The sequence below is a fragment of the Styela clava genome, chromosome 2 (assembly GCF_964204865.1).
Source record: "Styela clava chromosome 2, kaStyClav1.hap1.2, whole genome shotgun sequence".
NCBI lineage: Eukaryota > Metazoa > Chordata > Ascidiacea > Stolidobranchia > Styelidae > Styela > Styela clava.
This window is the reverse complement of record NC_135251.1, coordinates 22,641,350-22,665,881: the sequence shown is the minus strand read 5'-3', so window position 1 is coordinate 22,665,881 and position 24,532 is coordinate 22,641,350. Positions and strand designations below refer to the sequence as shown.

The 24,532-nt window shown below is 34.4% G+C and overlaps 2 protein-coding genes across 2 annotated transcripts; one reads left to right on the top strand and one right to left on the bottom strand.

Moving 5' to 3' along the window:
• Positions 1–1,168: 1,168 nt before the first annotated feature.
• LOC144419879 (alpha-(1,6)-fucosyltransferase-like) lies at positions 1,169–12,426 on the bottom strand. The gene is made up of 12 exons (XM_078110036.1): positions 12,275–12,426; positions 11,496–11,642; positions 9,777–9,848; positions 9,108–9,254; positions 8,625–8,706; positions 7,269–7,396; positions 6,870–6,978; positions 5,016–5,232; positions 4,477–4,702; positions 3,613–3,777; positions 3,314–3,446; positions 1,169–3,066 (listed from the first exon to the last, which is right to left on the bottom strand). The coding sequence occupies exons 1-12, from the start codon at positions 12,370–12,372 to the stop codon at positions 2,749–2,751; spliced, it is 1,842 nt and encodes a 613-aa protein (XP_077966162.1). The 5' UTR covers positions 12,373–12,426; the 3' UTR covers positions 1,169–2,748.
• Positions 12,427–19,768: 7,342 nt separating this feature from the next.
• On the top strand, positions 19,769–21,966 carry LOC120336485 (uncharacterized). Its single transcript, XM_039404175.2, has 3 exons — positions 19,769–19,908; positions 20,170–20,419; positions 20,782–21,966. The coding sequence occupies exons 1-3, from the start codon at positions 19,825–19,827 to the stop codon at positions 20,967–20,969; spliced, it is 522 nt and encodes a 173-aa protein (XP_039260109.2). The 5' UTR covers positions 19,769–19,824; the 3' UTR covers positions 20,970–21,966.
• Positions 21,967–24,532: the final 2,566 nt, after the last annotated feature.

Below are 24,532 nucleotides of genomic sequence, written 5' to 3'. Positions count from 1 at the left end.
CCAGTATCCATCATTGGGGCACATGTGGTTCATATGTACAACGGTGTTTTAGTACTAAAACATTCTGTACTAACGATGGCCTTCTATTCGAAACGAAACAATGTGATTCATTGGATACATCGAAGTTCCTCAAATCCAAATACCCAAAACTTAATTATCTTTCCGTGGTGGGGAGTTCTGCATCTAGGACTATTACCGGTTTCATTCAGGAAAATACGGACAGAATATCCGAGGTGATTGCTGATTTCACATCAGATATCAATCATCTTGAATGTCAACTAGAAACTATTCTTACCAGAGTGGATAAAATTTTAAGTAAGCAATACCCAGGTCAAATTTTAGAGGAAATATTAGGTGATAATCGCGCTGTAATAACGGTAGGAGATATTCTTACAAAAATACAATGTGAGAAAATAAACGCTACCGTTCTAAAAACAATAATTTTCAATGATACATACGCAACACGGCCGCTTCTGTCATTGTTAAACAAAAATAATGAAACCGTAATAGCACAGATGTTCACAGACACGAATGTCTATGCTGGTATTCATGAAAATTATGTCTCTGGTCGTACTTTTACTTTTTTAATAGATGGCCGTTATTATACTTATACTAACTATACATTAAGGCATACAAATGCCAACATCAAAGCATTGAGGCCAACATTGAAACCAATGAAAGAGGCTTTCAAAGCATTGGAATATGAAACCATATTTCAAAATATGCCTCATGTTGGACATTCAGGCTTTGAGGATTTCAATAATATCTTAAAATCGATCAATCATTTAAATTTGGTTAGAGAAAGGATATTATTGGACCACAAGCCGTCCATCAAAGCAAACAAAAACAACAATTATATTATGGCCAAAAACGAAGTGGAAGATAACTTCGTGAATGCATTGTCGTTCATTTATCATCCAATTTTATCAGCGCTATACATGTTAGCTTTTCACTTAGGAATGTTTTGGGGCGTTGTATGGACCATATGCTATATAAAGCGTATGATTCCAATGCTTAGAGACAAATCAACCCCTTATATTCAAACAATAAGTCAACACTGGGTCGATTATGAGAATCCTACTCAACCAACCATAGCAGAAACAACTCAGAATAATAATAGATCAAATTGAGAAGACATCGAGACTATTGTGCCCATTCATGCTCCCCACGTTCCCAATTCCCACCCTAACCTATACCCCACTCTTTCTTCTTGATTTTTTGCCTCCCTTGGCGATTTGTGTTAGTTTTCATGAATTGTGTTTGTTTATTCAAATGTATACGTACTAAATGTAATATATATATATATATACGTGAAAAAAAAAAATGTATCTAATAATTCGTTTAAAGAATATGTAACAAACATCTTTCAATATCGTAACAGAGAAGAGAAACTATTTTCAGTCGACTAAATTTTATCGTTTTGCATCTTTTCTTCTTGACCTTACATATTTTTCGTGTTTCGCAATTTTGAATGTTTTTTTGATTTTATTTTTAGAACGTATAGGCACGATAGTTATGTCCCAAAACCCGGAATTTCATTCCAAAAGAAGGGAGTATTTTATAGGGAAAGATTATTGATTTGGACAAACAATTTTGAATACATAGAAAAAGGCTAATAATTAGTATTGACGAAATTCTCCGAATTCGTAAATTAGATCGATAAAAAACCCATTTTAAATTAGACAACATATGGCAACGAAAAATAACTGGATCAATAACGTCCAGGTGGTAATTAGTATTCAAAACTTCGATCAATAAGGCTAATGGGATCGATAGCACCATTTTAATTCCCGGAATATAGATTTATAGATTAAATCCTTACAGTATTCTTTAAAATTCTGTTTATGTTAAAATCCTGGGTGAGACATAATTATCGTTCGTTTTCTGTATATAAGGATCGCTTTCTCTGTAGTATTATTCAGTCTTGTAAATACAACATTGACGTGTATACTGCTCAATAAAGTAAAGAAGAATTGTCGCAATTGTCGTTTGTCTACTATCATCCATTGTCTGCTGGGGGCGAGCGCCTACAAACTGAACATAGAGGTGAAGAACAATTCGTGCAAGTTAAAAGCTAAGAGCCCGTGCTCCGATTAAAAGGCTACGAAAGATCTCGTACGCCGGCTAAAGTTATATTTAGGACACCTATCTTAAAAATGCTTAGTGAAGTAGAGGGATACACATCAAAGAAGGTTTTTATCGTATTTAGTGTTTCGTAACCAATGAAAAATATTCATTTTCAAGTGTTCTCGAGTCTGCAGTTAGCTTTCGTAAATGCATAAAGTGAATTACCGTTATCGAAGTGAAATGCACAATACTGGTAGATCTATATTGTCTAATCAAATCTCTCACCCATAGAATGAGCGAAGCCAGCGCTTGACAAATTGCGCACTTGCTCCATTATGATTCACGCCGACACGAAAAATCAGGAGAGTCAATGGGTCGTTACATCCTATTGTAGGAAACATTACCTTTTGAGGAAAGTTACTATACAGACATTTATATGTATAAAAGTATTTTTATGGTCAATATATATCAAATTAGTATTTTATTTCTGAAATTTAAACAAAAAGATATTTGATTCAAGTTCAAAATATATAAAGCATAGATATTTTGTTGAATGCGTAATAATTTAATAATCAAGACAAAGAATGGTCGTCTTTCCACTGCAAAACATATTTTTCAATATTGTGAATTTTTGTTTCTTCAACTGGACTAACTTTGCGTTGGCAATATTTCGACGGGGTACTATGAAGGTCTACGGAGAATCGGAAAACTATCAATCGATGGCTTCGATCTTAGTTTATACAATGGAACTCTTCCTTTTTCGCGATTGTTGGTATTCTCGCTATTTATGAACCCATCTGTGGGACAACCATGAGTCACTCTAATAATATCACCCTTCCTAAAATTAATCTCACTCTTATCTTTCCTCGCCGTATGGTCTGATATTGCAACGTATGGAAATATTGCATCATTCAAATAATACATATGGTCTATTGATTGCCACCTGGTAGATGCGTCGTGATGATGAAAGCTGAATAATTCGTAAACGAGGTGGCATATCTAAATAATGAACAGAAGTAAGCTTTATGTCATTGCTATTTTCATGATGTTATATATAGTAAAAGACAACATGTTTTTATATTCAAATTAGCAAATAGTTTATGGCACTTTGAATTTGAATGCAAATTCATTATTTCCATGATTGAATTTATTTTATGAAAACGTTACAATTATAATGAAACTGTATATTTTTATTCTTGTGAAAAAAATAGGAAAAAATTACTTGATTATTATTCCAGTTACTTACATTGGAAGAACCGGTGCATGCCACAAAATCGCATTGTGAAAGTAGATATATGTCCTTGACTATTCCCTGAAGAGCACTAAGTCCTTTTCGCATAGTGTCAGTTGGGGTTGTGATGAATTTGTATGAAGGATATCTTGTTAATATAGAAGAGAAATTTGATTATATATGTATATCATAACTTCGTTATATGGGACAAACTATTGAGAGATCTAGAGCTAAAAATCCATATCGTCTTTTATTCTTTGCAGTCTCAATCAGAGCTGTGGTCGAGAAAGTGTTCATATCATGAAATTTCTTACTTCGTTTTCAATTCCTGATGAACTCCATCGTCATCAGTTGCCACATATACAGTTCTTTGTTCTATATTTTGTTCGTCGAACCAATTTTTTATAAAAAACATATATTCTTGTACTTCGTGTTTCTTTGCCTCCCATTTTATTTTGTCTCCACGACGAATATGAACTCTGAAAAAAATGGATTGAAATGAGAAATTAACATGTTAGTAGTTTAACTTTTATGATCAATATCTGTGAAAGTTATTCTCATTAGGAAATTTAATATTGTATACTACATTTCAGTGTTAGAGGATGGGAAATTAGGGTTATTCATGCTGTTAGTTGACTTTACTCGAAATTGAGGCCACAACAGAATAAGGTAATGCTCAAATAAATGGACACGGAGGTCAAATGACTATCTCAACTTTAGTAAACTTCCAACCAAGTGTTCAAGAAATGGTATCAGGAGGTCATATGTTTCAGGTGGAGCAAATTGAGAAATGTCTCCCACTTCTGTTGCATGTTGGTGAAAATTTCTCTTTCGTGGAGGCCACGAATCCTAAATCTTCATCCGCTCCTTTCAATGTAACTAAATTACTAGTCTATGCTGGAGGATGTTAAGTTCTGTATTCTGTGTGTTGTGAAAATCTACGAATAAAATGAAATTGAGATTTTCTAAAGTATCTTCATTCACGTGGGCGTTGACGCTGAATGGTGAACGGGTGACTTGCAAGACAGAGACGGTCTACGAATTAGATATACGGTGACATCCCATTTATTTACCATCTATCTCTAAGTACTGGCAATTTTGGTATATTAGGTTTTGAGGAAAAAATTTTTACAACAACAAAAACAACAATAATTTAGCATAGTTTATCATTCACTTACCCGGCTATGGGTTTAGTAAAGTTTATTTTCTGAGCGGTGATGTTGAGTTGATTCACAAAGTCAGGCCTTATTCTCATCGCATATCCAATGAATTGCGCAATCCACCAGGCAAATGGATCCGCATGATTTCGAATAATAAATTGAGATATTTCCTCTGGAATTGATATAAAGTCGTATCCAGTTGGATAAACGGCATTGCCATTCACAATTTGTGAGTTACTCAGACCTGAAAACGAATGGAAATTTGAAAATAATTTCAAGGTATAGTGTTCACAAAAAGATATATTCTGTATAAAAAAATTCAACCTAATTCTATGCTGATACAAATTATTCAAGTGTATTGTTGCACACTAGCAATGACATATATCATATTGTCAGACTTGTTTAGACATAGCTAATTTAACTGTAACACTAATAAAGAGAGACCAGTGATTTCTCAAACTGCATTTTTCGAAAAAATCTCAAATTAATTTTAAATATTAAGATGTATTATCATAAAACTTGATTTAACGTGGTAGTATTTACAAAGGTTGTAATACTTGTATATTGTGTTTCGTCACAATCACTGAGTGGGGCAAAGAGATGACTCCATCCTTCAGGATCATATTTCCATCCATTCATATAATAAATCAAAGTTCTTTGTTGTTTAAACGCCGGTAGAAAACATTTGAGTATGCTGTGCAACTCGCTGCCAAATCCAGCTCCATTTACCATATTACATACATAAACTGATGCACTGTTGCAATTGTTTGGATTCTAAACAGAGAAAACATACACACATATGCGGTGTTAATCGAAACAATCTTAAGTAGTAAACAAATATTGAACGTATAGGCTTCTGTCAGCGTGAAATTCTTCGTTTTATAATTTGGTTTTACAACACCGACAGTGCTAGTGAATATTCCTTCAAAGCACTAATCAAAGAATATGTCAGTATGCACAGCATAATAGACTGCGGATAATTATGGATGAATATTGATCCTTATGGGAGAGAATCCTGCAAATTTGTACAATACTGGAGCGCGTAACGTGATGGTTGACACACGAGCGTAAAAACTTGGAGCCGTAACAATCTTGAGATAAATATCAACAACGTAATCGAACTAGCCATTGTTGTGTAACTGCCGTGTAAGTCACCTCTAATGTTCAGCAAGGTTTAGTCCAACTCTGAAGTCTGAACAGTTGAATAACAGTCATAGCTGTCTTCACATCTAAGTGTATGTTACAACTGACAGCAGTTGACAAACAATATGTTGGGTTTTACTTGTCTGTGACTATTCAGTATAATAAAAATACCTAAAGCGGTTAAATATTTTAGAGCTGAAAATAATCAATCATTTTGACCAGATAAAGATACGAGGCGTCAAAGAGATCCTAATGACAGGAAAACTTCTGCTATCATGCATGTTTGCCATTACCATTAACCGCCAGTTTCTCTTACGACGGACTCCGATCGGCCGTTACCAGTCACCACAATGGATACAAGCACATTGTCCTGCAACCCGGTTAGTGGTTCTTCAGAATAGCAAAGATTTAATACCCGCAATAAATTGTCAGATATAATTACTACAAAACAACTGATTCAGACTCAACCCATTGGTGGAAAACATTCATCAATAGGAATATTCTGACCCTAACAAAAATACTGAAACACATTTACGTCTTAATGATTACTTACTCCCAGTCCGTATGAGTAAGCTACATAAACATTTAGCATATATTTGTAGCACTCAAGCATTCAGTTTCGCTGTCTAGGGACATGACACAAGTGTATAGCTTGTGAGAGAGGAAGGAATGTTTGATATCGACATGACTTGAAAAAAACATTGCCGATTTAGTTGGGACTGATATATTCACGCTCTTGTTTATCAAAAACCTAATCGGAGTCCTGTTTGTTCTCAGTGATAGTGCTTCGCAATGATCGTTATTTGACCTCTGATAGATAAAATCTTGCCAGAATAAGATCTTGCTTCAGAGATATTAAACTGTGAGAAGCAGACAATGGTGAAACAACATCACGATTTTTGAACACGAACTGAAAATATGTATCGTTTTGTTGAATTCTTGTTTCCAAAGATTGTTTTTCCAAATATTTCTTTATTATGGAGACTATTGGGCTAATTTGTACCCAAAGTTAATGAACTAACATTCGACAAAGACAGCGATGCGATGCTCGAATATTTGGATACGAAAAACAATCTGTAACAGTAGTCTACCTGTACCATAATTATTTATAGTGTTCACGACTTCGCCTGGCCACCGAATCGCGAACGCGCACCTTCTAGCGAAAAATATAATCTTTAATCACTGGAAATTTCAAAGAAATTGGTCCAGTTATTAACAAAAACCCAATTATTACGAAAATGATTTATTATTATTAGTTATTCAATTACCTGCAGCTCGTTTATTCTTTTTTGAACGTACATCTGCAAGTCATCCATATTTTTACGGGCGATCGTTTCAGATTCTTCAATCAGGTTTTTAAGTTCTTTCTTCGATTTTCTAGATAAAATATTATTTAAAAAAAATCATTTGACTGGTATTCATTTCAATCTACATCAAAATACTCGAAAATACTAGACCAATTCACTGAATGTAATTCCATTTATAACCTATACATTCGATATCTGCATAGCAAGCAGAAAATTAATACAAATTACTCAATCTAAACCGGGAATAGCGAAAAAAATTCTTTTTGTCTCATGTTAAATATTAAAATGAGATTTTATTCACTTTTTGAATCCCATTCAGGTGGTAAGACCTGTGCAAAGTACAAAATATTGTAAACTCACATGTATCCATTGTTCACAAATTCTTGCATGTTGCTTGAAAGACCTAATCTTTTAATTACCGATGATATATGCAACCAGTAGTATTTCAGATCAGTAAGGAGATTTGAGAGCATGTAGAATTCGGTTGACTGGAAATAAAATAAGGATTTATTGAGTTCAGCGAAACGATGTTCTCCGATTCACAAGAAGGAAGGCTGGGTACGAGACAGGGAACGTCGCTGATTGAATCATAAATAAATCACAAGAAATTGGTTACTGGATATTCTGTTCGTAGACAGAGTCTCCATTTTCGTTTACTTCGGAACCGGATGCGTATTTAAAATCCTATGTATTTAAATTAGAACCTCAGAGTTCTCAAACCGTGAAATAGGGAGTAAAAACTGCAAAGAATTTGCAATTGTGTCTGTTCTGTTCTTCCCGATTCTGAGTCGGTGTCGAATTGTTATTTAACCCAGGCTCGGAAGCTGTAATCGAAGTTGAAATTTATATCAAACCATTTGTATTTTTAGTAAGCTGGTTTCAGATAATTTATACTGAAATTAGTGATATTTGGTAGCCAATTCAGTATCCAGGTTTCAAATTATGGGAAATATAATATAAGGTATACTCAAATACTGTTGAACTAGTACAGTGGTTTTCAAACTTTTCCGATTAATTCCTCCCTTAGCCCATTTTGAATTTTATTCTTCCTTCCCAACTGTGCATTGGTAGACATTCATGCGCATAGTCATGTATACAGCATATTGTGACGCCAATGGATTTCCCTGTCTATTACTCATTCTACTGTTTTCAGTTAAGCTAGCTCGCTGACTGTTATTTTGATCGCGAATGTGGTCGAATGGTTAAGGCTTAATTTGAAGAATATTTCCCTAAAAACTGTCAATTGAGTTGCCATCTATCATATTCAATTACATTAGAATTCTTTCTAATATTTATGACTCAGCCGAATACATTGAAGCGCGAAATTATACTGTTTGCATAAGGCGTCCAAGAGATTGCGTGTAAAATAGCAAATAAATAATAGTAGTGCTAGAACAGAATTGCAATAAGTAATTAGCATGTTTATAATTGTGTGTGTGTAGTTGCATTGATAATTTTGTACCGTTTTTTATATTGCTATTTAGGCGCAATACTTTGGCCGCGCGACTTTTTTACCATATTAGCAAACGTTCCATTTTTGAGAGTTGCTTGGCGATTAGGTTTCAGTAATCCAACACAAAATCGATATAAAAAAAACAATATTTGATTAGGATCAACAACCCAGTCTAACTATTTATAAAACGAATTAAAAAAATTTTTGCTCAATACACAAATATAGTAGTCTACTGAATATTTAAGTAAAATCATCAGACTCACAGTTCCGTTAAAGTAGTCGTTATTTACTTCAATTTTATCGTCAAAAAAGTTTCCTATTTCTTCATATCGAATGTCCAAAACTCTGTTAACAATGTAGATTATTGAAATCAAATAAATTTGAAGTTTATTTTTTAGTTAAAATTGCGTTTTTCATGAGTATTTCGTATTATAGCAAAATTCTTGACTAGCATAAACTTAGTGACGTGAGCCTACCGATAAGTCGAGCTGGGATAATTTCAAACAAATATACAATTATTGCGTACATATGATGTGTGAATGTGTGGAATTAACGTGTAAAGTATAAGTAAAAACACGCGAGAATCATTTACCCGAATAAACAACTTTGATTTTAAGTGTTTTTATAACTTTGTTTAGCAAGTGTTCGAATGCATTCAAACTAAATCAATGTGGTTGATTGTATTATCGTAATAATATACCCTATATATTTAAAGACGATTAATGTTGTTTGATTGGAAATCTTACTTGAAACCATCCTGAAGTGCCAATGCATCTTTTTTCCCTTCTTCCGTCGGGTTTTTTAATATGATAGAAGAAATTGATTTCCAGTACTCTTTGAATTGTTTTCGCATGTTTCGTACAGCATTCTTTTTCAAATTTCGAATTTTGATTCTTAATTAATATTTTTAGGTGTAAAAAATTGATGAATTGTCTAAACATGAAACGCGACAAAATGAAACCAGTCATTCTGAGCATCGCCTTGAAAAATAACGCATTTATCAAACTATTAAAATTAAAAATATAATATTATTAAACAATAAACAGCATTTCTAAACTTAAAAGTTTTTTTTATCCAAAAATATGTGCGAACATTAAGCCAGTTCGAACACATCTGTATGAAATTTTTACAGATAAAAATGGGTCGACTACAATTGACCGTACTTTCACCAAACCTTACCAACCATCCTTATATTCCTTACAATTGCCGTATCCAATATATAGCGTTTTACAGTGCCAATCCGTTCATTTTATTGTAAGTTTCGGAGACAAAAAAGTGAAAACAATTATACATGATACATCTTGAGCATTATTATTATTAATGATGGTATTTTATTTCAAAACTCCAGCTTAATGTGATGTGATGAACATGGTGAAAATGAGGTCATACAGAACTAGTATACCTGGAAAACGTACCTTTCGTTATTTGACTTCTCATTCGTCAGCGTTGGAAATTTCACGTCCTGCAGCTTGGCCGTGTAGTTGACGCTTAAAATTAAAGGTTTCATATTTCAGAGCTATTTACATCTTTAGAAATTTGAAAACAATAGACGAATCAAACATCTTGCAGGTTGCGGGACCCTCTTAAATATGAAGACTTTCAGGTACACGGACTTTCCAGGTTCTGTAACGATTCCGTTTCAACTTGAGTTGAAATACTAACTGATTCGAGTTACTACGGTATCATAACAGTAGATACCGCAGTCTGAAAATATATGGACAGCAAGCAGAGCAATAGTTCACAACATTACGCGTACCGGTAAGCTCATAAATCTTCCGAGTTTTTGAGAAAGACTTTCCAGAATTGGCCGTCACGCTTGGCGGATTAAATATCGTGTTCCCGTGATTAAAAAGTAACACAGCGAAATATTTGATGAAATATTAAATCTCATGGGATTCACAGAAAGTTTGAAAGAAAATAAAAGTGATAGCCCTCTCGAGAACCCTATCTTTAACCACTGAAAATTTCAATGCACTTGGTCCTGTATTCGAAGAGAAAAGCGATTTGTGATAATGATGACGAAAAACGACAACAACATAATATTGAAACGATCGTTATGTCCACTACGTGTCCAATAATTATGATTAGACAAATGGCAACAAAACGCAGAAACATGATGGTAAGTGCAAAGGGTTCAATGGCGCTGAAAATATTCAAATGGACTTTTATGAGCTGCCACGAGGGAACAAATCTATATTCTATTCGAGAGATGTATCACTGCTTGATTTTTATTATAAAAAGTATCAATCATCCGTTCGGTTTTCAACTTTCTAAAAATATGTGCGGCCCGCCAATGACTTGCAGCCCTTAATTTTTGCCCGCGAGCGACAAAAGGTTGCAGACCCCTGCTCTAGGCCCTAAGTGCACAACTTACGGTCGTACAAGATGAAATCTACGACCGGCTTGACGTGTGTTTTCTCATAAAATAAGCATAAGGCAAGAATACTGACGATGCCACAAGTGAAAAATTGCCTAGAATTCAGTTAATTACATGTGATGTGGTTGACCTAATTGCCAAAGTTTATAAATCTTTGTGATTTCGACATCTTGTGTATATCGCGGAAGTTACGATGTCTGAAATTTATGTTTATTAAGGGTGTTGGCATGAATGTTAGGAAAAATCTAAGCAACAGTTGCATTTTATTTGGTAATTGAGAAAAGGATTTTTGGTATCATAAACAAAACTATTATTTAGACTGCGTAGAAATATATCATTGTCGATGTAATCGTTAATTTAACCTGGTAAGATTACGCTGATTGATTGGATTCGTCATCGTGCTGGTATATGCAGTGACGACTTTAGTTATTTAACTAAAAATTAGCTCAGACAATTCAGCGGTAATGACATAATTAACAGAGTAGAGATATTTTGTTCACGACTTTTTTTTACGTCGTGATAGATCCCAATATAAGAGACTATCGACCAAAGCCCCCTTGGTCTCGCTTCCGAATGTAGATTGAAACCATTCACACATCACTTTTGTTTATGAAAACACATATTTCCTATTCCCATATCAAGTGTATATTATTTCATAAGCCTCCAATATAGAATAGAAAAAGATGAAATAATTTTGAAACAAATTATGTATTCTAACGGCGAGGCTTGAATAATGTCGTTTGATGAGAAATCTTACTTGTAAACGTCCTGAAGTATCGATGCATCTTTTCCCCCTTCTTCTGTCGCGTTTTTTAATGTGGTAAAAGAAATTGATGTCCAGTAATCTTTAAAATGCTTTTGCATCGTTTGTACAGCATCTTTCCCCATATTTTGAAAGTTGATTCTTAGTTTGTAAAATATATTTGTTGAATATTAAATTTTAACGAAGGGTGGCAAATAAAGCTAGTCATTCTGATCATTTCATTCATTGACCGGTTTGATAATATTAAATTCTCAAACTATTAATGGAAAAATTGAAATGTATTAAATAATAAACACTAAATTTGATAACCAAAACAATTTTTTAAACGTTTTTTTTTTAACTTTGACAATTCAAACACTTATAAAATTAGACTCTTTGAAGAAATTTTAGAGATAAAATGCTTCCTCTACAATTGGCCCAGTTGCTACTAGTCTTTCTTTGTCTACCATTTTTTCATTTGAATTCTGTACGGAGTCCAAAGCTATATTCAGCATTTAGTGTTTTTGAGTGATATTGAATATATGGTACGTTTTAAAGACGTAAATGCAATTGGTACGACCGAAGGAGCACCGACGGAATTACACTCGTTCGTGCGGTGGACGCTACAACAAAATTAGATTGTTTATATTTTGAAAATATACATGTGTGTTAAAAATTTCAAAACAATGGGTGGATCAAATTTCAAGCAATTTAGTCAGTTTATAGTGGTAAAATACATTTCGTCGTTGTTGGTAGTGACAGTAAAATCAGTAAAATTTATTCCTTTCATTCACCTGTATCCCGAGAATCTTGTAACATATACTGTAACCGATATCATTAAAAAAAGAACAAAGAAAATTGCTCTTCTATTGGAGGTGAATGTGGAGACCATATTACTGGATCTTATGTCAAAACTAACACAATTTATATCGTTTAATTACTCATGAATTCTGTCAAAGAAAGAATAGTCGCTAGTTAACCGGTCAATAATAAAATTAGTGTAGCCATATCCGAGAGAGAACAATCCTGCAAAATTTGCAATATGAAAATGGTTAATGATTATTACACTAGAGTTCCAACTCCTGTCAAATTGGTACATCTCCTGCTCGGTCAAATCAGAACTCAGCTGTATATTCCATACTTTCTACTAAGATTCTGCTGCTAATCTCGTGATGATATCTTTATTGAAACATAGTAGATTATAGCAAATTTCTCAAAACATGAAACGTTATATTTTACTAATTTCAACTTGACTAATCAAGTTCTAAATATTCTTTATTGACTTGATAAACCATAATACCACATAAAATGATACACCTTACGAGTAACTTTTCCCCCCATCGTATGTTAATCGTTTTCTAAAATTCCAAACACGTATATAGAAGGTGTCAGCCAACAGTATCAACAAAATGTAATCTTTCCCAGATATAGCGTCATAAATCTGTTCGTATATGTCAAAGCAACCAAATGGTTGGTGTGCCACACTTAACAAAGGTTTAACGAGGATATAAATATCAGAAGACAGAATTTATTCTTTCAAAATTAAATCGCGAAGTGAGGTGAACTGATGCTATGAAGTAATAAATTCTAGACTGGATTGCTAATATTGGATTTTTGGTACGCATACACAAATCCATGCAGACTAGGAGAATGAAACAGAAAATAGTACTGTCGTAAAATCAAAGTGAAATCAATTTAGCAAACACAGCAAAACAATTGGAATAACGTTGTCCTAACACAATATTGGAGCATGAGATGAATATAACGATGCATTCAGACAGGGGGTAACGTCGCGCCGACCACCCAGCGCAAAAAGAACTATCTTGTTTTTGTGGCTCATCGTCTCTCTCTCATCGTTGTGACCAATTGTCTCTCATACTTCCTTGAATTTTCGTAGAGCAATTTCGTGTTTTCGAACTGTTAAATTCCATCTGAACTGTGTACACAAATAACATTGCGAGCAAAATTAAAAGGAATCTTTGAAAACAGCCAGGCTGATGTTATTTTAAACAATGGTCATATTTTTATGTCTGTCATGCTTGGCTTTATTTAAAAATATGATCACTTTTTCCATAGAATGAACATTTGAGTCGATATGCTTTCAATTCAAATTTTTAATTTATCTTTATCTATCAGTCGATTCACACACTTCTGTAGAAAGAATATATTCTGGATAAACAAAAACTCGTCGATCGAGGTAATTAATATAAGGTATTGATCATCAAATGAAACAAAATTCAACACAAGACAACTTATCACATCACATATTTGTCACCCCAAGATACCGACAAACGAAAACTTTGGCACAGGATTGCCAAGTGCCATACGGGACTTGTTTATGTCATAAGCTGATTGGCCGTAAGGATAGCGTCTTTTGTAACATCGATGACTTCGATACGAAAATGAAAACTGAGAGCTAAGGATGGGAAATGCCGCCAAATTGGAATGTCTGACATTTTTGAAGAGATTTCGGCAATTGAAAACCGGGTCACGCCTTGCACGTCCCGTGAAACTGTCTCAAGAAAGGTGGTATACGGTAATTCCAGCGACGAAATCTATTTGATTTATACTTATAGATATGGAATTTGAATATCTTAGAATTCACCCGAATTATCCAATGTATGTGACAACTGCCCACTCATATGGCAAAACTATGTTGTAATTATATTTTCTTGTCTTTTATTTAATACAATAAAATTGCCCATGGCCATGATTACCTATTTCATGTCTGTATTAAAATCATATATTATATCATATACTGAATAAAGTGTAACTCGGTGTTATGTCTACATTTATTTACCAATAATTTGAGACCTCATTATTCCTTTATCTTTTTCAATTCGGTACACCCGTAGTATGTGTACCAGATTCGAGTTAAGGAATAATTTTATTCCAATTTTCCTTATTTTAGTTCTATTATTAGTACAGGGACTTTCTGTGTTAGCCAAGCGAATATACCCCCTGCCCATAGGCTTTCGTCCATTTACGCAACTTGATGTAAAGTAGGCGAACAAAATTAATTACCTCCATATTGGTACATATACTTCTGGAGCGGCTTTAATTCACTAGCCCCGCTGATAATAAAAGGGCGACAATAATCGTAGCCTCCTTTATGTTTTGTAAGGCAATTGCTAAACCTATTTCTCCATATTCTTATTTATATTCCTCAAGTCTGTTATGCTATTCAAACTCCCAAATGTTATGCTATTTAAACTCCCAGCAGTTGATCAAATCCTATTTCATTTCCTAGAATCTAGACTGATTAAAAATGATTCCTTTTTGCTCGCTGCTTCAGTAATCACATTGTTTGTAATGTATGTATACTGACTTAACTGAATAGTTAAGTGCAGCGGATTTGAATTATTTGCTCTAAAACTACATACACACGTTTTGAATAGAAAAGACGTCTGCACTGCAATGACATCTATGGACCACATATCCATCCAATATTTTATGAAATAAACTTCAATCTATGCGATCCCCCGCATATTGTCCTACGCTAAAGAAAACCAACGTTGCATGCGAAATGTATACTTAGCTTTGTCTAAGATTCCATGCCTGAAAAAACAACGGACGTATTATACATGTTTTTATGACCGATAGATTTTGGATTACGAAAAATGATGGATGACTAGCGGCTGTTGTTACGTGTGTTATATCTACTATTAACTAACTGAATACGGTATAGATTCCCGACATGAACTCCAATAATATAAAAGAATAATATAGACTACGTGTTCAAACTGGAATTGCTGTTATTTTGATATAACAGTAAAGACCATATGAATACTTCTATGATGTTTTATTATCACCAACAATTAAAATCTACAATGCAATTAATGCATAAACAAAATACATTTTAATAGACTTACGTCGACAGATCTGACACTGAAATGATTTAATGTTCTAGCAGGGGTGGGGTGGCCAACCTGCTTTCGACCGCGATCGACTAAAATCTTCAAAATAGCTCGCGCTCGACTGATCGTATACATATGAGTATACAGATGAGTGAGTACTCACACGCATACAAAAAATGCACTGCTGCCAATAAGCTGGGCTTTCGCGTACTGCGGAAGTTATTGGAGGATCGTTTGTCAGTCAAAGGCACACGATCTTGACACTTTCATTTAAGACCTTGACAATGACGAGCCCAGACTTCATTACTGTATGTGTATATCGTATTTTGCACATGTACAGTACTATAACTTAATCTTTCTATCCATCAACCACAATCAGCTAAAACAGGGCTGGCCAACACGTTGATTGCCACGTCTGGTATTGGTGAACTTAATAACATACCCCAAAAAATTTCCTCGAACCAGTTTCATGCTGCGCCTGTTGTGTTTTAAACAGAACGAATACAATTATAAACCATTGTTTTTTGGAATTGTTTTCAAGTGACCGCAATTTTTGAGTATTACTCGCTTGAAATTACCTCTCTCTTATTTCGTTTTTACTGAGCAGGATTTTGCTCCGATCAAATTATCGCGACTTAATTCACATGCACTCACGATTCGGAAGATTGATTGTAAGCGACACTTATACCAAATCCTAAAAAATGTAAAGCAGACGTCTCACAACTAAAATTTATTGTTGATGTGCTCAGAAGTTTGGAAATAATGATGCGAGCTTTACAACATTACAGGATTTATAACTTTATGCGCATGACACCATTTCGCTAGCTATTGGAATTACTATGACATCGATCAGCGGTGTATTTTGGTACTCCCGTACTATGTGAACCAAGATTGCAAACACCGGAACTCAGTATGTGTACCAAGTTAGCGATAGATCATAGTTTTTTTTTCAACTTTTCTTATTTTAGTTCTATTACGAGTTCGGGGACTAGCCAAATGACTCCCGTAGGATTTATACCTGAAATTATGGCTCAACCCCAACCTGGTACACATACTACGTTCAGGCGTCCTCCATCTTGGTTCACATACTACGGGAGTACTCTTTTGACTGTATTTCCCAGCATATATAGGCTATATAAATTTTTGCTAATCAATATTTTCCTTCACTACGCCAACATGACACTAAGTTTACACGCTCCCAATGCAAAATCAAAACGTGTAGCTTTCGTTACTAGGCCCACACACACATATTAAAGATTTATGCTTGCATCTTTTTTCTTGGCTCACAACGCCACCAAACGTCGTTTGCTACAAGCAATTCGTAACTTAAAAGTTATTAGCTTAGTTAATTAGTTACTTAGCGGAAACTTTGCGTTCATTTGGCCTCCTTGGCGAATTGTTTTGAATATTAGAAATTGATTTTGAGTACTAATGCCAATGGGAGACTTTATAGGGCTGTTCAGTTGTAATTGAGAAGCATTTATGTTAGATACTTTAACAAAAATATGCACGACTTGGAAATTTAGATATATTGATAGTGAGACCTAACTTGTGTCGCCCGGTGATTGGCCGATGTCTCGCGTCGCTACGCTGACCAAGTTAGTCTCTAAAAATCGGGGACACTCTACATTTTGTTACGGCAAGACATACATCTCAAACGCAAACGCAGGATTCTACCTGATTCCTCAAGCTTTTATCTAAATTGAAGTTAAGTTGTTTACCGTTTCCTCCTGTCGTTTTGTATCTTAGGCTACATCGTTTTAAAAGAACTTTATAATATACAGACAAAACAAGGATCAGAGACTTTACAGCGGGCTTCTTGGGAAACTTAATGTTTTACTGTTTATGATTACTACTTTAGTTTTTATTAAAAATACCGGTAAAGAATTTTAGCCTAGTTCATCACAGCTATATCTACATTAATTTTTGATTACGGCAATTAAACTGAAACTCCTTAAAAGACAAAGTGATCATTGAATTATTTGATATATATTTACATATCCGAAACACAACTGAAAACTAACGAATAGAACTCAAAAACGCGAAAACGAGGTAATTTTTACAGCCACGTCTTAAAATCTGTCTGAGCGAAAAAAGTGTCTGAGCGGAAGCTATGTTACGTCACTTTATGCATCTTGCTTATTGGCCAATGTCACGTAGTAAACAAGGAAATCTTCTGATTTTGATATAAACGTGATATTTTAATGTATATCATGGATAATTTTTTTTTTACAAAATCGTTCGCGTGTCACGTTCGATCGTATGGCGTGCTAAATTTTGCACGCGTGCTCGTGTTGTGCACCCCTAAACTACGGGACCAATTGCTTTGAAATCTTCAATGGCTCAATATTCTTGTTGTTGCTAGAAGGCTATTACTTTCATTAATTTCAAACTTCGTGTAGGCTCTGTGTGATTCGTCAGTCTATTTGACGTTTCGTGGTATGATGTCAACAAAATTAAAAATTATTTGTAGCGGTTTCGCGACCTCAGGTCAGGTTAGCGAAAGTCGAAATTTTTCCACGGCAGTCTACGGTGCTGGTACTGTAAAATGTTCGATAATACAATTGCGACTGCGATCTTCCAATTGAATAGCCCTGCTGTAAGCTACCGTACATGTTCCACGGTTCTAGCTTTGTTCAGGATATGATATTTGGGATAATTTTGGTTAGAAAAAAATCGTTTTGCATTTCATGTTCATATATTTGAGCGTTGCTCTCTCTCGATCAATAGCCCTTTTAGAGTTCAATAGCCCTTTTAGAGTTTCTCTAAAAGAAATAGCACTACCCCATTTTGTCATCGAGATTCGCTTTGCCATACAAAATTGATATGACTAAGCTTTATAAATTAAACAAAATGTAACGTGGGTAATGATGGTTTGCCCTGAACTTCAAGTGGCATTATGACTCAAAAAAATTGCGACTTCCTCTGTGTATTCAATCGCTGTGAATGAATGATTCTGTATGTATCTTCATGCACACAACATGTAGACTCAGCCTGTATTGTACAGCTCTACATAGAGTATATGTCTTTAAAATCGATTCACTGTATGTGTGGCATCACTTAAAATGGCTTTATGCGTATATGACATTAACTGTATATATGAGAGTTGGCTTTGAATGTATATTTTGACTGCGTATGTATGTCACGTTGCTAATTTAATCGTATTCAGCTGCGTAGCAACGCATAATCAGTGAAAAATAAACAATGGCGTACAATTGAAATTCAAGCCGTTCAGACACCTTTTCACTTAGACAGATTTTCAAGCATGAAGAAGAATGAGTTTGACTCGTTTTCGTTGTTTTAAGCACTATTTGTTAAACCGAACCCCTATGGTTCTATTACTAAAATTGTATTGTTTCACTGGTGAGTTAAGACTTTGTGCTACAAGTGAACAGACTGAAAAGGTATGGAATATAACATTATGAGACATCGTGGAATGTATTACTCAGTTTTAATGTTTGTTATAGCATTACTAAGGAAGTGGCGAAATAAACTGTAAGTAACGTTGAATGGAGGCTATTTTTTGATTTGGGTTTATACAGGCGCAAAAATAGAGCGCTGGGTTTGCGATGTATTTTTATTCCTTCTACCCCAAATTAAGCAGTTCCTCGTCAGTTTTTTAATCGCCATATTTTGGAACAGACTGTTTTTAACTTTGAAGACACACTTATCTGGATACACCTAACATGAGGTAAACATATATATATGATGCCATATAGCATTTCATTGGTCTAATGAAGCTAAATATATGCCTAAGGGTCAAAAGCTATGCAGTATCTTGTAAAACATTTGGATAAAAGGATTCTTGAAGACTCAAGGCAATCTGGGTTCATTAGACACTGACATTCGATACACGCCTTTGGCAATAATATAGGGCTGCGGTTATTCAATATTGTCATAGAGATGGGTGGAGATAATCACGCATGTTTAAAACTCGATATATTTTTACAAACTGCTTTACATAACGCGCCCTAATATCGCTATGCGTAGCAAATATGAAAGAGACATTTGCTACGAAGTTCGAGTTAAAAAATATATATTTTAATTCAAGCATAAGAAGGAAAATGTAGCAAGGAAATAACTAATTCCGAACTTTAATTCAATTCGAGTTGGTTAGAAACATCAATCATTATTTTAGTATTATTTAATTTTTTGCTAATATATATATAAATATATAATATATATACCACAAATATATAATATATGCCAACTGGTATGCTTAGGTGTGAAAACTCAAAAATTCGAATTACGTCAAGTACATTTCTCAAATCCATCGTGGAAGGAATAAAACAGACCAAAAGCGCGGTTTGTGAAATTCTTGTGGGTTTGCTATTACCTGATTATCGAAAAATTAGTTCTAAAATGTGTTTTAAGCCATGAAATGAAATCAAAACATCTTCTTATTCTAGTCTTTAAACTTATTCAGCAAACAACATATGAAATTTATTCAGTAAGTAGGCCTAAGTAAAAACTTTTTACGTTTTGAAATGGCAACAAGCTGTGGATACGAATTTCAACTAAAGCATCTACGACTCGAAAGCGCGAACGAAAACAATTTTTATGAATTCCAAGTAAGTCAGTATACTTTTAAATTTATCCCAGTGGTCATGACATTCATTGCTCCATTGCTTATTTTCATTATTATAACTTCAAAATGGTGACATTCACATAATTCTCATTCTTGAAGTGACGTTTTAAAATAAAATATAATGCATGTGATGATTAGCATTGATATATATACTACACTTTTAATATATATGTGAAAATAGCATTTCACAATCTCAGATAAAAAGCTTGCGTACATCAAGAATCTATTATTTTGTATTTTAAAGTGGTCGAAGAAGAAAATATACTTTGTTTTATATCGTGCTTTCACCATGTTTTATCACTGGGGCTGGCTAATAGCAAGCTGGGCGTTTGCGAAAGAAGATGCTGCTTACACTGCAAGTAATTGGAGTTTTTTCTTTACCGGAATTTATTATCTTTGCGCGTTTATCACTGCATTGTATGGACTAACTGCACGGAATGACCGTAAAATTGAAAACAACGAAGAATCAAATAACGGGAAGTCAGAGAATCCAGGTAAAGATACAAAAGTATTTGTGGTATTTGTAGTAATATATTTAATATTCAAGCTTGAATATTTGAACTTTGCAATCCCCACTTAATTATGGCACCCATTGAATACGCGGAAGAAAAAACTCATTCTGGGTTTATTCAAAATAAAACTGAAGGCGAATCGTTCTAAAATTAAATGAGGGCACATGTTAATTTCTCTTTTCATTCATGGCCTTTACGCTATAAATTGAAATATTCATTCGTTTCTGCTAGAAACATTATATATATCTATATAATATAGTGCTTTAGTGATAGATAGAAATAAAATTTTGTGATTACTATAGCTATTGTAGTCGTATTTAAAAGTTTATTTTCTTTATTCCCAGGTGGATTGCAGTTTTTTCATAAACTCACTTGGTTCTTTCATGTACAAGCAATGAATTTTGTGCTTTTCGTTACTGTTTTATACTGGGGACTTACGGCACCCGGGCTTTCTGCGGAAACACTGAAACAACCTCTCGGCCAACATAAACATAGCGTGCAAGGAATAATGCTTCTAATAGATATTTTGTAGTCTCTATTCAGACACGCTGGATACAGTTTGTTTACACTAGCGTGTTCGCCTTGTTCTATGCATTCACCGCAGTTATCGTACACTTCGCTGGAATAAACTCCCAAATATACGGATTTCTCGATTTTGTCAACTCCCCCGGATTTGTAGCAGGAGTTCTTCTTGCGAATGTATTTGTGGCACCAATCGTACTGCACTCAGTCATATTTTCATTTTACCATATGAGGATGATGATTCATCGCTGCACACTTGGAAAGAAGAAGAGAAGGCCCAGTCAATTTGCTTTATTAAAGGCATGATAAAATTGTCTTTAGATCGTGATAAGTTCTCATATTTAGCATGAATCGTTCTAAGAATGAATTCTCGAATCACTTAAATCTGTAGCCTATATTTTTACGATTTAGATTTTCACAACTCTTTCAGCAGTGACGTAATCAATGATATTTTATTTGCTTCATTAGCCAACTTTAATATTTAATTCAAACGCCGTACACATTTATAAACTTTATTCAGATGGTGATTTGAAGAGCATGGTCTCATATTTGTACGTACAAATGCTATATACATACAGTATTTTGTCTCGAAGTTGATCTAGGGCACCTTTTGATAAATTATTGTTCTTGTTGAGGTGATTGTCGTTGTGAAAATCGCTTTTTTCTGCAAACAATTGTATTCTAAATTTCGGTAGATAAATATGGAAGAAGGTCGAATTTGCTGTGAATCCCACGGGACCCAATATTTCGCCAAAAAATTGACTGTGTTATTTTAAGAGAGAACATTTTTATTCCGTATCGCCCGACCCTCTCCGATCTTTTGTTAAACTTATACAGTATTAATATTCTTGTTAATGTAGGGGGGCTTTTCTACGTTTTCATTATTTAGTTTTCTCACAAGTTATGTCCATATATATGTCATCCCACATATGCTATATAAATTACATAATTAATTATCATACATGCATTAACATTACCATTTCAGGTACCATCAGTTTAATTTTTTGGAAATGATGACTTGATAGTACTCAATGCAGCTAGATGAATATGCCAAAATATATATTTTGCCATACTTTTTTAGCTTACTAATAAATAATAACTATAAAACATTGTATTCGGAGTGTCTAGTAGAGTAGACTCTATGTCCAACACTTCTACAATCAATAGTGTGGAAATTTCGGGGAAGAATTTAGCAATACTGTCGATATAAACTATAAATATATATATATAAAAGAAACTGTGACCGTACATTTTAACCCATGGGTTAGGGTTAGTATGGGTTCAAATATCCGCAAAACAAACAAAATTTCCATAGGTGCAATAGTATGTAGGTGTAATTGTCGTGGGTTCCAATGTACGGGAACCAAAAGAAACCACATTACTGGTAAAACAAAATGATATTAAAACTTGCGGAACCCTTGGATTGCACTGGCGGAACCCTGGTTGAAAATCTCTGCAATGGACTGCTGAAGCCCCGATTTTCTGAAGCCAAGCTATCATTTCATCTAAATTTTAGGACTTTGTCTTTTTGCCCTTTCGGTAAATACAGACTATAGAAACTGCTTGGCAATTTGAGCCATTGGTTCAAAAACTAATATTTTCCTAAATCGACTTCTTGATTTAGATTGTAAAGTTAAATATATTAAAAAGTACCAAACTAGAGTTACAACAATTATTTCAGTGTTATACGAATACCAGAAATATTCGAAATTGTGATTTGTTTTCACGAGAATTCCTCTTTTTTTGCAAACCAAGTATTTTCAACAGTTTGTATATATGGTACAAATAAAATATTAGGTGCAAGATTTACTGCACAGAACTGCAGAACATTGCAGCGCGATAACCGGGCATGAAATCTGTATATTGTCGATTTACAATTTCACAATATCGAGTATGTAAGTTTGCACAATCTAATTTAATAGAAAAATTTAAATGGATGTTTCCCCGACCTTTGAAATATAGCATTGCAAAGTTTCTGATGCTTATTTTCAGAATGTTTTTCGCGAGTTGGCGCTTACAACCAACTTCTCATGTTACAAAACATCATTTTGATTCAAAATATTCAAACACCCGCCCTTCTGAGGTAGGCTACTTAACGATAGATAATTTTATCCTAGTCTATCACAGCTTTGAGACTAATTTTTGATTACAACAAAGCTGCAAATAATATAAAACTTTCCTGAAAACAAAATGGGCATTGAGTTATTCAACTTCCATCAAAATTTTGGAAATAAAGGTAAAAACTGACAAATATCTAGTAAAACCACGAATACGAGCTAACGATCATCACCATACCTGTATATCCGTCTAAGTCCGTCTAAGGGGTGCACAACCTTTTGCTATGGACCTTTCCCCGACTTCTAACTCCCAGAAAATTCTTCCTATACTTAACCATTACAAAATTTTCGGGGCTATTTTAAGAGTGCTTTTGCAAGTTGGCGTCTGTAAAATGGGGTATATGTTTCAAACCATCATTGTGATTTATTGCATACTACAATCTGTTTTTTAAAGGTACCGGTAAAGAATTTCAGGCTAGTCTATCACAGCTATTTCAACACTAATTTTTCTTACTGCAATTAAATTAAAACTCCTAGGAAGACAGAGTAATTATTGAATTATCTGATTTATATTTAAGTTTCCAAAACACAACTGAAAACTAACGAATAGAGTTCAAAAACCCGAAAACGAGGTGATGTTTACAACCACGCTTGAAAATCTGTCTAAGTGAAAAAAGTGTCTGAGCGGATGCGAAAAGGGGCATTGTTACGTCACATTTTGCATTTTGCTGATTGGCCAATGTCACGAAGTAAACAAGGAAGTCGATGCTTGGGGAAAGGTTCATTGGCGGCCACATTGCATTTGTTTGTATTTAATACGAACGTAAGGGGGTTGATGAGCGCGGCGAAGGCGCGTGATTTTTTTTTGCTTTTATGACGCCATAACCGCGTGTTTGACGCATGCGAGGTGCAGTCTGCCCAATTATAAAATATGTAAGTCTACTTGGAAGATCAATATTTGCATTTTAGACGGATTTTTCTTTTCGGTGGACCTATTCTTGAGCAGATATATTGCAGCAAGTTGCATAATGGTTGCACATTTTTGAAAAAAATCGAAAGTCGGGGAGGGGGAGGAGGCGGTTGCTCCCATTTTCTTGTCCCCGAAAGTCTAATAAAATGTCAAATATTTTATTGAATTTATTCTATAAAAGTTTGCAAAGCATTGCAGCAATTTAATGACTCTCTTGGTCGTGCATGTAGGCAGATAAACTTGCAAAGTCGGGTAACTGGCTGGATACCATCAGCCTTAGTTCAGACTGCAGGTTGACGTCTAACAATCTGGTTCGGTACTCATTCTTCAGGTACGTCATTCTTCGCACGTGTAAGTGCTTTCAAAAAGAACGAGAATTTTTCTTGCCAATTCTTGTAACACTGGATATTCAACTGCGCCTTTCCATGTGTCCAGCAGATTTTCCTCGTCTTTAAACTTCTGCACAAGCTGTTCATCATTCTTTTTGCACCAGCATATCCGCCAAATATTATATTTTGAAATTTTTTTCGTTCATAGGACATAGGA

Excerpts from the sequence above, each read along its gene's own strand:
- LOC144419879 (XM_078110036.1), bottom strand. The coding sequence starts at position 12,372 with ATGGTCTCCACATTCACCTCCAATAGAAGAGCAATTTTCTTTGTTCTT. Across the intron at positions 7,397-8,624 it reads ACGACTACTTTAACGGAACT|TCAACCGAATTCTACATGCT; the intron begins GTGAGTCTGATG and ends TTTTATTTCCAG. Across the intron at positions 3,067-3,313 it reads CATGCACCGGTTCTTCCAAT|ATATGCCACCTCGTTTACGA; the intron begins GTAAGTAACTGG and ends TTCATTATTTAG.
- LOC120336485 (XM_039404175.2), top strand. The coding sequence starts at position 19,825 with ATGGCAACAAGCTGTGGATACGAATTTCAACTAAAGCATCTACGACTC. Across the intron at positions 19,909-20,169 it reads ACAATTTTTATGAATTCCAA|TGGTCGAAGAAGAAAATATA; the intron begins GTAAGTCAGTAT and ends TGTATTTTAAAG. Across the intron at positions 20,420-20,781 it reads CGGGAAGTCAGAGAATCCAG|GTGGATTGCAGTTTTTTCAT; the intron begins GTAAAGATACAA and ends CTTTATTCCCAG.